Source organism: Charadrius vociferus, unplaced genomic scaffold (assembly GCF_000708025.1).
Source record: "Charadrius vociferus isolate BGI_N301 unplaced genomic scaffold, ASM70802v2 scaffold850, whole genome shotgun sequence".
NCBI lineage: Eukaryota > Metazoa > Chordata > Aves > Charadriiformes > Charadriidae > Charadrius > Charadrius vociferus.
Window position 1 is genome coordinate 50,120 of NW_009646603.1, and position 12,524 is coordinate 62,643.

At 46.8% G+C, this 12,524-nt stretch overlaps 1 protein-coding gene across 1 annotated transcript in view; it reads left to right on the forward strand.

Moving 5' to 3' along the window:
- TRABD2A (TraB domain containing 2A) overlaps nt 1–12,524 on the forward strand; it is a 116,655-nt gene that overhangs the window by 27,893 nt on the left and 76,238 nt on the right. The window contains exon 2 of the mRNA XM_009886760.1: nt 7,931–8,491. Within this exon, the coding sequence (XP_009885062.1) occupies nt 7,931–8,491 (561 nt within the window). The remainder of the gene's footprint in view (nt 1–7,930; nt 8,492–12,524) is intronic.

The window sequence follows — 12,524 nt, forward strand, 5'->3', positions numbered from 1 at the left end:
AGTTCGGACCAGCAAATGGCCGTGCCCTTAACTGGTAACCGTGTTTCCACTTTAAGTTTTGCTCGCCCTCTAACCTTATCAGCCTGACTGCAGTAACCAGGAGCAGCATGGGCTGACCTGGCGCCAGTGGGTGGTAAGTGTAGCTAAGGGTCCCTGCTCCAGTTTAAGTCTGATGTTCTGGCCAGTGTGAAGCTTGAGAGCAGGGTGTCATTTCCATTAAAAAACAGACACTGAGAAAAAGCAGTTCTTGCTGAAGTTTCTAAGAAAAAGCCTTCCAGAACTTAGTCTTAATCTGTTGGTTAGTGTTAACGGACCATCTGTGCTGTCTGTAGGCATATGTTTGGACCTGGAAGCGGCTTACTGGAGGTGCTGTGCACCTGAGATGCTCCTATGACATGTGTCTCACCATTTGTGGTCATCTCCTGCCCCAGATCGGGTTACTTTCTCCAGCACAGCTGTTTAGGGAGCTGGAAGCCCTAAGAAGTGCAGACCTGCTTCACTGGGGAGGTGTGGTGGGCTTACTGCAGGGTAGGTGTGCAAGCATAGGTTGCTGAGAAAGCTTTGCAACTCTGAAGAAGGTCTGCTCTGTGACCTTTCTTCTCTCTCACACCTGCACATGCAACTGCATACAGCCCTTGGTCTAGGGGCCTTGCTGAGCATGCAAGAGCCCCTGCAGCTGTAGAGGCTGAGATGTCTCCTCCTAGGATTCGGGGCACAGCCAATTCAACCATATGCTAAGCTACATCTCCCTTGCTGGAGATGTCTGCCTGAGCTTGGGTTAGACAGAGCTTAACCCTACCTTAGGGAAGGGTGCTTTACCAATTTGCTTGTGCCTGGAACCAGTTTTTCAACTGGATTTGTAGGTGGCCAGCCATGACAATGCCATAAAGCCAGGTCAAGCCTCTGGAGTGGGTGCCTCTTTTCCTTCGAGGGCACGAAGTGCAAAAGCTGTGGGCTGGTGTGAATCTGCTGCAAGGATCTAGTGAGAACAAGGAGGGGGATAGCCCCTGAGAGCCTGAGCAGCAGAAGTTATACCTGGGGACATGAGTAATTCACTGATTTGGTGGGACACATAGGGAGTTTTCCTCAGGAGCCATTGACTGGACTTCTGCCAGTTACCAGCAAAAATGGAGGTGAAATGTGTCAGGATTAAGGCACGGACTCCAGAGTGTGGTAAATGAAATCTGCTTTATTAAGCAAGCGTGCTCTTTATATACTTTTCTACCAAGGCCAGTAATTTTCTACTTTGCTTATTTACACCATCGCGTACTCTAGAAGATCATGTTCCCACCGAAAAGGGAATGTCTCTTATCTAGGGAGTAGCTTCACACAACTTTGTCTGCCAAAACAGTGCTGCAGCTGCTTATTCCTCCCTATTAGTTCTGCCACACTTAACCCTACTTTTGCCTCAGTCCCCACAAAATGTTTTAATGGTATCCCATTATCTGCTGCTTAGTCTGTCATTAAAATGTGAGACCACCTGTAGTTCTGGTATTGGCTGGCTGTTTCCTAGGGTCATTAGGACAGTGGTGGTAACCACACCTGTCTAGGAATGGCAGTGTCTGCCTTATTTGCAAAGCTGTTCAGTGTACCATTATGAATGCTTACACCAACCCCTTGAAAAATTCCTGCTTGTCCCTGCATCATCAGGGAAGGCTTTTTTTTGTTTGTTTTTATCTTAATTCTTTATGGGATCTCTTTTCGTACCTCTCTAGATTACAAATAGACCTTTCTTCTTTTTGTCAGGTTGCCTAAAGCTTCTGTCATGAAAGAAATATGTGCATCAGTGTCTGAAAGAGAAAAGCTGCTATTTTAAGGAATGGACATACAATATTTCAGAGGGCTTTCTCATCATAACTCCAGGTTATACTTAAAGCTGGAACCAATAATGTGCCCCATCATTATTTTTTTTTTTAATATGAAAAAAGAAAGGCTTTGAAAACAGTTAATCTAAAATAAAGTATGCTGGAATCCTTTGGGTTATATTCCAGTTACTAAGTAATGTGATCTGGTGGAGCTTTCTTTTTGCTTAACATTGGAGTGTATTGGTAAATTTAAAGCCAGAATCCAGGGGTTAACAGCAGAATGCTTCTGGTTGTAGCTGGTTAGTATTTTATGATGTCATTCCTGATAGGGAGCCAGTTAATTTAAGTGGCTACTGTTCCCCACATATGCACTTCAGCAGAGCAAGTAATCTCTCTGCTCCCAACCCTTGTCTTTTTAGTTAATAATTTGATTTTTATTTTTCATTTCTGGCAAATGAAGACTGAATGTGTGTTCTTTTAATAGTTGTAGCCAGTGCGGTGTTTATCCCTAGGCAAATTCTGCTTACAGTGTTAAGCTGAGTTTGAGAGTGTCAGTAAGGCAGGTGGGCAAAAGCTCAAGAGAATGCCTACTAAAACTGTGCCTAGCATTTCTGTGTGCATTACTGTAGATGCATGGGGCCCTTTACTTGGTGGGTAAAGGCACAGTCTTTGTGTCAATTAGGTATAAATGAACATGACAAGATACAATACCAGGGTGGGTAAGAGGGAGGGAGAAAACCATATAGGGATGGTTATAGGGCTGGCTGCCTGGGTGAAATACTGCATACCACATGCTCTGGCTTCTGTAGCAAGTAAAAAAAAAATTAGAATATTGTGGGTTGAGAAACAGTGCAATACTGGGCTGAGGTGTGGGATATGTGGCTGTGGGGTCAAGTGATAGGTATGAAGGTTAAGGGTCCTGAAAGATACTAAAACCACAGAGGGCACCTACCTGCACAGTAAGTTATACACTTTGTGCTGCAAAAATGTATAGTCTACATAGATGAGACAGAGACAAGATGGAAGGAAGCAGAAGTGATGTAGAAGGAAGTAGACCAGGTGGAGGTTTGCCATGTCTGGAGTTCGCATCCAGTTCCTCAGTCTTTGGACAGCAGTTTTCCTTCCCCTCTGAGTCTCCGTTCCTCTGTCATTTGACCTAATTTGAGTAAGTTTCTCAGAAGAAAGATGACACTTTTTGTGATCCTCTTTGTTACTGCTATTCCTGCAGAATCATTGCTGCCTCACCTGAAATGGTGCGTGGTGTCTGACAAACACAGTAGTATTTGTGTATTTGAAGACTACAGGTTGCATCCTATGGTGGACCTATAAATACTGCTGGAAAAGCAAGTTGCTGGGAGTAGTTAAAATTAACAGAATCTGAGGCTTGGGTTTTGTTAAATCTTGAAAGAAGAAACCTATTGGAAAGATAATGAAAATACCTCTCAGACATAGCCTGTGTTCTGTTGAAGCAGATAAAAGGAAGACAGGAGGTCATGGGAGTTTGTAGTGCCACCTGTGGACAACCAGCTTTGTGATTAGAGGGCAGATATTGGGATCTAGGACTAGCATGCTCTGGTTTCCACTACTGATCTGCAATACATCGCTTTACTCTTCAAGGGTTTTTTTTTGTTGTTCTTGCCCAGACTCTCTATCAGCTCCTAAGGAAAAAACCTGGATGTGCATGGGGAAGCATTGTCTGTCCTTATGTGCCCCCATTGCATCTCACAGCGGACAGTGGAGTTTGTCCCTTGTGCAGCCCTGGTTGGGAAGGGAGGCTTTCCCAGGCTCATTGTAGGGAGTGGATCCCATAGCTCCCAGTGCAGTGCCTCTGACAGTGTCAGCTTCAGTGGCTCCTTTTCCTTCCCCCTCATTCCCCTGCTGGCTGGGGAAAAGCATTTCTCTCTCCTTCTTTTGTTCTAAGCAATTTTTTGTCTTTACTGATAATCCTGAATCAATTCACAGCCAGCTGTTGGTCATCTGGGGAGGTGAGGTAAGGGAGAAGCGCTGTGCCATAGTGCTGGGGTTTCAGAAATACCTTGATCCACATAGAAATACCACTACATAGTGGGAGGTTAAACTTGAGGCACAGTGGAGTGTGGTGTGGCTAGTGTGACACTGCCTCAGATCTTGGTGTGGCAGCAAATGGGGGAGACCTGTGTTCTCATGCGGGACTGCTGCTCTCTTTCTTAGGCTGCCGTTCTATTTTTTTCCTTGGCTCCTAGTTTTTCCCATCACGAGTAATATATTGAGTACCACCTGTAAATTGAAGAGTGGAGACAGAAGTATTCCTCTTGATCTATATGTGAACCTGACTTTTTGTTGTTATGCTGCTGAAAGTGAAATTCCTGGAGCTATACAAGCCAGCTCACTTAAGCCTCCGGGACACCACTTTGACTGTAATTTGTGCTGGTTTTAAAGCACCCCTTTCTGATGTAATAGCTGTGTAGAAGGATCCTATGGCAAAGCAAAATTGTGTTGTAGCACCTTTATCTGCTGCATTCTCTCAGGGAAATGAGGTTAAAGGGAGGCACTGCCAGTGATGGTATATACTGCGATGCTGAGCAAACTTCAGCACTGCTCCTGTGCTATCATCTCACAGCCACAGAGAGCATTGTTTAATGGCTCCCCTTTTACGGAATCAGGGAGAGATTATACCCATGCTTTTCCCTCTCTGAAGCTGCACTGAAACATGCATGAGCTCCAGAAGGTGCACAGGGATGTGAGAGTACCAGAAGGTAGAGCACGAGAAGCACAGACCTGTTCAGGCATACCAAGGACTTTGCCCCATCCCCTGTCATGCAAAGCAGTAGAGGGCTGTTTGCAGGGGTCTGACATGGAGGCAGAACAGTGCTGGGAGTCCACTCTCCACCTCCTGAAGGAAAAGGAGGTGCCAAAGGAGTGTGAGACACTAGCGTATTCTGAGCAGCTGTAATGCTGCCTTTTGGAGGAAGAGTGAGCTTTGTGAGCTCACCTGGTGATGATGCCCAACTGCTGGTGCTCAGAAACTGGCTCTGCAGGCTTTGGGGAGGTTTCCCAGCCCCTCCAAGCAATTCTGAGAAGGGAGGTCTGAATGGCACTTGGCGTGGGTTGCCAAGTTCATGACTGCTCCTGTTGGTGTCAAAGTGCCAGCAAGAGTGCCCAGCCACTCCGCTTTGTCAGGTCTCAGTCTCAAGGACTGGGTGAGAAGTTTTGCCAGATCTCAGCCTGCTTTCTTCTGCCTGTGCTGGAGGCTCTTTAAAGGCAGACTCTATTTACTCTGTGCTTGATGGCCTGTGTGATTTCCTCACTAATAGCTGGCAGTATTACTCTGCTTTCAGTATCCAGTTGTGAAAGCTGGGGGAATTTGCAGAGCAAAAAAAGCAACAGTGCAATGCCAAACACCTTTCTAGCTGAGCTGTTTATAGTAGTCTGGAGCAGCACAGATGAGCTGTGTTAAAGCCTGGTACCATCCATCTGGGCTTGAACGTTCTGGCTAGGTTTATTCAGGAGCTGAAATTAAGTTTTAAGCTGGCTAGTGACCACTTATTCCTTATGATTTCTTGCAGTCATGGCTGTTCTTGTGCACTGCTATGTACATGGTCAGACTTGTGCAAAGTGAAGGACTGTTGACCTCCTGACCTCACACCTGTCCCAGGTGCCTCTTCTGTCTTTTCTCTTGCTTGTACTTCTGGTCCTTCCTCCTTGATGGCTGATGACTATTTTCCAGTTCATTTCTCACTACAGTGGTGCGTCCTTCCATTTTTCCCTCCTGACAAATGACAGGAGGGAACCCTGTCTCATTTTCCACTCTCATTTTACTTTGTGTATCCATTTTCCTGCTTGTTCCTGGGTCTGTGCAGATTTGTACTCATCTGTTGCCCTGTATCTTCTTTACCTCTTGGTGCTGCATCTTGTTTGTTCTCCCTTCTTTGCATGGTCTTCAGGAGAGTTTTTGTGGTCTGTAATTCAGGAGTGCATTCCAGGACAGTCCTATAGGATCCGGAGTTGTAGCATGGTGTTACCAAAGTTTGAGGTATTCTTCAGACTCAGCGTGCTGCAGAAGTATATGAAGAGCTCTTTGGAGTATACTTGGTTTGTCGGTCCGTGCTGGTAAACTGGACTGGTGGTAGTGCTTTGATGAAGTGCTCCCTGATCTGTGGCCTGGGTTTGACACAGAGAACTGCTGGAGAAGGTTGTCTGGGATGAGCCATTGCAGAGCAGTCTTTAAGATTTATCATTTCGGACCCTGGACCTTTAGTATCAGAAGTTTATAGGCAATGTGCTTCCAATAAATTCCTCCAAGCAGCCTGTTCTGCATTTGACAGTCAGGCATGCTTCTTAGATCAGCATACATGCACACTTAGCCTCAGACCTGAGGTTAGAGTTATCTGCTGACTGAAGGCTGACCAGATGTTTGAGTGCATCTGGAAGCCTGTCCTCTTGCTCAGACATGCAAAGGCTACCTCTTCCTGTCTGCACAGACAAATGGAAACTGTGTCCATTGCTCCAGTACAGACCAGTGCACTGGCGGCGTGCATGCTGTGGGTGATGGTGGTCATGACTGCTGCTGGTGTAAAACGACTTTGCAGGATCCGAGCAGCAGTTTTTGCCCCATCTGCTCTCTGGTCCTGCAGGATAGCATGGGGCTTGAGCACAGCCATGTACTCTTGTATTCCTGGGTATGCTGTGATGCACATCTTATCATAGAATCATAGAATGGTTTAGGTTGGAAGGGACCTTAAAGATCATCTAGTTCCAACCCTCCTGCCATGGGGGCAGGGACATCTCCCACTAAACCGGGTTGCTCAAAGCCCCATCCAGCCTGGCAGTGAACACTTCCAGGGATGGGGTATCTACAGCTTCTCTGGGCAACTTGTTCCAGTGCCTCACCACCCTCAGAGTGAAAAAATTCTTCCTGATATTTAATCTGAATCTACCCTTTTCCAGTTTAAAGCCATTACTCCTCATCCTATTGGTACATACCCTTGTAAAAAGTCCTTCCCCAGCTCTCTTATAGGCACCCTTCAGATACTGGAAAGCTGCAATAAGATCTCCCCAGAGTCTTCTTTTCTCCAGGCTGAACAACCCCAGCTCTGCCACCCTGTCTTCATAGGAGAGGTGCTCCAACCCTCTGATCATCTTCGTGGCCTTCCTATGGACCCGTTCCATCAGGTCCATGTCCTTCTTATGTTAAGGACTCCAGAGATGGACATGATATTCCAGGTGGGGTCTCACGAGAGAGTTCCGTTGCAGCAGAACAAACTTAAAGTCTGATTCTTAATTACTGAGGGGTGTGTTTTTTGAGAGATTTTAAAAGCTAATCTAAAGAAAGAAGCTTTTTCCTCCTCTGTGTTTAAAACAGCATGCCCTGGCATCACAGTCAGAGCTTGGCCTGCAGAATTTCTTCCCCTGTTTTCCAAGGTATTGTACTTCTTTGCTCCTTAAGAAAGAGGTGAACTGGGCTGTGAGGGATCTTGACCATGTTTCTTTCTGCCATGTTCTACATCCCTGTAGAACTGTATTTCTACCTGTTCCAGCAAGTCTGCCTGTCAGCTGTGGCTTATGTTACTTGTTTGTTTAGTGTCTTGCTCAGAGTGGAAAGTTCTCCTGAGATGCTGCAGCACCCTCTAAGTGTCACAACAGTTTCTTTGTCTTTGATAAAAGGTGCTTTGTTGTGCTGAAGTGAGAGGTGTCAAGGTGAAGGTGATTGAGACCCTGCTGTCCTACTCTGCTTCAGCAAAGTGATGCCAGCTTTTGACTCAATAAAAAGTGGAAGCTGATAAATGTCTTGCCTGGAGCATGGCCTGCTTGGGCTGTGCTCTGCTGCTGGTTTTGGCAGATACCCAAGTGATGAGCCAGGGTGGTGTTACTGTTCAGAAGACCCAGTGTCACCTTTCAGGAGGAGAAAGCCAAGGCCAATCATTGTGTTTTTAATTAATGAAAGTTGAACTTTGACCTCAAGACCTGAGAAAAGGATGGTCAAAGAGGACTCTGTGGGAGCAAAGCTGCTTTAGGAAAAGTCCATGCTGGCAAGCTGCTGAGCCAGGTGACCTGCTGGCTTGAAAACATGTTTTCCTGAAGCCCTCTACTGCAGTGGCCCAGCATAAATGTCTGTACTTACTCAGCTGTGTCTCCCTCTCCCCCAGCAAAGCGAGCTGAACTCTTTCCTGTGGACCATCAAGAGAGATCCCCCGTCTTACTTCTTTGGCACCATCCATGTCCCATACACCCGTGTCTGGGATTTCATCCCAGAGAACTCCAAGAAGGCCTTTCAGCAGAGCCACATAGTGTACTTCGAGCTGGACCTCACAGACCCCTACACCATCTCAGCTCTCGCCAGCTGTCAGCTCCTGCCACAGGGGAAGAACCTCCAGGACGTGCTGCCCCGTGACATCTACCGCCGGCTCAAGCAGCACCTGGAGTACGTCAAGCTCATGATGCCATTCTGGATGACCCCAGACCAGCGGGGCAAGGGGCTGTATGCAGACTACCTCTTCAATGCCATTGCTGGCAACTGGGAGCGGAAGAAGCCAGTGTGGGTGATGTTGATGGTGAACTCTCTGACAGAGGTAGACATCAAGTCACGAGGTGTCCCCGTCCTGGATCTGTACCTGGCCCAGGAAGCAGAGCGGCTGAGGAAGCAAACGGGTGCTGTGGAGAAAGTGGAGGAGCAGTGCCACCCACTCAATGGGCTGAACTTCTCCCAGGTGAGATGGAGTGGTGTGCAGGGTGCCAGGCTGGCTGCTCGGGTGGATATCCCAGCAGCAAGAGCACAGGCTGGGGCATGAGGTAAGTGGTCTCTACCCAGAGACTCATGTTTGCTCCATGAAGCCTGTGCGTTTGCCTTCGGGAGATTTTGCTAGCTGTAGCAGTTCAGGTCACGTCCTAAATTCTCTTACACCTGGCCTGGGGAGACTCCTCTCCTCTTCTCTGGGCAGTCTGGGGCAGGCTCCACCCTAAGAGACACTGAACCTTTGGATGTCTGCTCCCTGACCCTGGCTGGGCTGCCCTGCAGGAGCCTGGGTCAGTCTGCGGCTCAATGTCTAAGCTTGCTTTTGTAATAGCTAGTTAAGAAAAAAAGTGTGATCACTTGGAGGAAGCAGGGGAGCTGTGAGTAAAGCTGAGAGGTAAGCACTGGTTGGAAAAGTATCTCAGTGGCACCTCTCGGTGCCCTCAGAAATAGGGGCCCATCCCCTGCCCTGGGAGAAGTGTTTGGTTTTGATTTTTTCCCTTCCTTTGAGACCAGGTGAGGGTCAGTACAGCTTCCTGCAGGGAGCTCCACAGGCTAGTGAAGGCCCTTGTGCAAGTGCCTTTGCATTTGCAAACTAGCTGGAGTTTAGCAGCGTTATTCATGCCATACCAGGCAAGTAGAACGACCTCTGTGTGTCCATGTGTTTGATGGAGTGGTCGTGGCCTCTCCTCTCTGAATTGAATACACCAGGGAGCAGTGTCACTTGCTGTCTCTGCCTTGTGCTGTCACTGTTTGCTCACAGCCACCCTAGAATGGGCTGTGAAGTCCCATCTCCTCCACCTCTTACCTGGTTGAGGCTTTGTTAACATTATTGCCCATGTTTTTCTTTTGCTGACCCTGCCCCTCTGGTTTAGCAGGCAGTGGGGGGGGTGGGGGGACATGCTTTCTCCATTGCCTTGTAAGAAAGTGTTAGGGAGGCTGAGATATACAGATTGCAAATAATGCCCCTGGTAAGCTCATGCAACAGTTGACACTTACTTTAAACCTTCACACAGCTTCCTTCGAAGAGCAGTGGTTGCTATGCTGTTTTGCAGGTGGGATAAGTACCACGTGAGCTGGAAAGCTGCATGGGGTGGGAACACAGAGCTGCAACATCTGGAGTTGCCCAGCGTGGTGACATGTATTCTGAGAGCCCAGCTGAGGGGGTCAGTAATGAGAATGGCAGGAGAAACTTAGCTCTAGTGAGGAAAATCACAGCCCATGATTACCCCACAGTGGGTGGAGAAGGGCATGTGCATCATGCGAGCTGCAGCTCCTCCCACACATGCTCACTTCCAGGGGGAAAGAGCACACTGTCCCTTGTGAGAGCAGGTATAGAGCAGCTACTGCACTGCAAAGTCATGCCTCACTTCTGCCCGCTACTAGATTTCCAATAAAGCCAGCTTAAGGTAAAGGAGAACCAGAGGCAGGTGATTTTTATGTTTCTAAGCCAATTTCATGGTTGTTTCAGAACCTGACTTGTGAGCTATCATGGTTGGCAATTCTGTAAATCTTTGATTTCAAAGCTTTCTTCGCAGTTTTTTTTCAGGCAGTTAATTATGTGTTTAATGTAAACCAAACGAAGACTTTGAAATAGGCTCTTTGAAAATTATTTTCTCTGGTATTGTGCTGCAGTCTAGGAACTCCCCGTATCAGACCACTTCTGTGTCTGCCTTTCACATGAGCAAACACATAGGGATGACTTACAAACTTCTGCTGGGGAAAAGAGACACAAAACCATAAGTAATGGTATAATACTGTGCAAGAAATTCTTTTTGTTGTAGCAGAGTGGCAGAGAGATAATTTACTTGGCACAGAAGCAAGTTTAGTGCTCTCAGTTTATGTTTCTGCATAGGGTTTGCTCTTTCTTTCACTTATGACATGATTGTACTACCTGGTGAGAAGGACTCCCAGGCCACTTACAAGCAACATATTGTTATTTGGTAGGTCCCTCTTTTGATCCATGCTATTGGACAAGGCCTGGTTGGTGTGGGTATGTTATTGCGGGTGAATGTCTGGAACAGTTTTTCATTGATTGTCTGCATTGGGTTGCACGATGCTCAGTAACTGCAATGTGCAGATAGACCCAAGCTGGACACTTCCTTCTTCTCCGTGTGAGGAGAGAGAGGAAAAAAATAAAAAACCCCACACATACAACAACTAACACTGCCTGTCGTGGGGCTCTTTTTCTTTGGCTGTATTTATTCCAGTTTCCTCTTTATTTTTTTGTTTTATGGCTCTCGTATTTTACCTCTCTGTTCGTGCTCAACTCAGGTTGGCTGCCCACATAGCCAGTCCATAAACATATAATTTCTATATAGTACACAGTGATGTGTACACAATCCTCAATCCCCCTCTCGTGTTCCAAGATCTATGCAACTTTAGGGAATATGGGAAGATTAGTCTTTCTGCATGCCAGGGTCATGGTGTTTATTTTCCTGTTTCATGCTGTTTCTATACTAGTTTGTCTTAAAGACATTTATCTCCCACCCCTCCTTCTTTCATGGGTAGTGCCTCTCTTGTTGCAATAACTTCTAAGGATGCACGTCTCATTTCTAGCAGCATTTAGGCTTCTAGAAGATAAAAGGCTTAGTAGCTATTTGCCATTGCTGACTTCCAATACTGGAGTCAGTATGTCAGACCTCCCAACTCTTCCATTCAAGTTATACATGTTCTAACATGTTTGCTGGATTGGAGGCTTTAGTGCTCCAGCCTAAAGCCCATGCAGCTTTGCTGTTGGCTCCAGCTGTAGTGTCATGAAAATCAGTTTGGTGTTGGCTCAGAAAATGAGGTGGCCTTGGCCCATACTGTGCCATGCACTTGTAAACAGGCTATGCTTTGGCACACTCAGGTGGTATCCAGGCTGTGTTTCTCATAGATCAGTTTGAGCTTGAACACAGGAAGCTTGGACTGGTGTCTAACCTCTGTGTGGGTCCGAGGCTTAAGCGTGTAAACACTGTCCAGCCATCAGCACTGCTTAGCCAAGACTCTGGCCATTTTGGCTTCTCCAAGCTTGGGACACTTGATGGAAGATTCTACCTGTTCTTGATTTGAGAATTGTTTTCCCCATGTGGTTTTCCTGTGTCCAGAGCTTGCCACAGTACTCTGTTCCTACCTGAGCATCTGAATACATGGCTACATCTTCAGAAGTCGTCTTCAAACCTGCTCGGGTGGCAGGAGAAAGCAGGGAGCCACTAAGGATGGAATGACTGCTCTTGAAATTCTGGCTCCAGCTCTTGGACTGAGCACTTGGAAATCTTGTCTTTCGTATCTTTCACTGTACAGTTAGTTGCAGATAGAAAATGAAGCCAAGGCTTCTAGGATTGATCATTTTGTGTTTATGAGGACATCAATAGTTGATGTTTCTACTCAAAGAGCAACCTCTGCAAGCAACAAAGCGCTGATAGAGTCCTGCTTTTCTCTGAAGGGTTACCAGCTGGGCCACTAACACAGCTCTCTGAGAGCTGTAGACTCCTGCTTAGCAAATAAAACCCTTCTGATTGTGAAATGTGTTCACCTGATTCGTGTCAATATGGACTAATGCTAGGGCCGCATGGTGAAATGTGACTTTCTGTCATGTATACCCTTGTATAACCGCAGGCCTAAGAGAAATGGAGTGGTTAATGTATATAGTTTTAGCTTTTTGTAAAAGACATACTTGTGTGTTAGTCTGGACCGGTTTTGCTGTTAACCGTATGGTGTCAAGCCATGCGCATGCATGGAATCTGGAGACATCCTAAGGGTGAGCCGAGGAAGGCCATGCGCATATGAAGGCCATGCGCATACGTGGAATCTGGGGTAATCCTGAAAGCAGCCAGGAAGACCACCAGATGGGAGCCAAGAAGACCCCGAAGGCATGCGCAGAAAGAGATAAGCCTACTCCTGGAATTTATTCGCATAGACCCACCTTTTAAAGAATGTGTATTAGCAGAAAGGATATAAACCAGAAACAGGAACTGTACAGTGTGCGTCTTGGTAGAGCAGAGGCTCCTGGCGCACCCAGCGCTGTT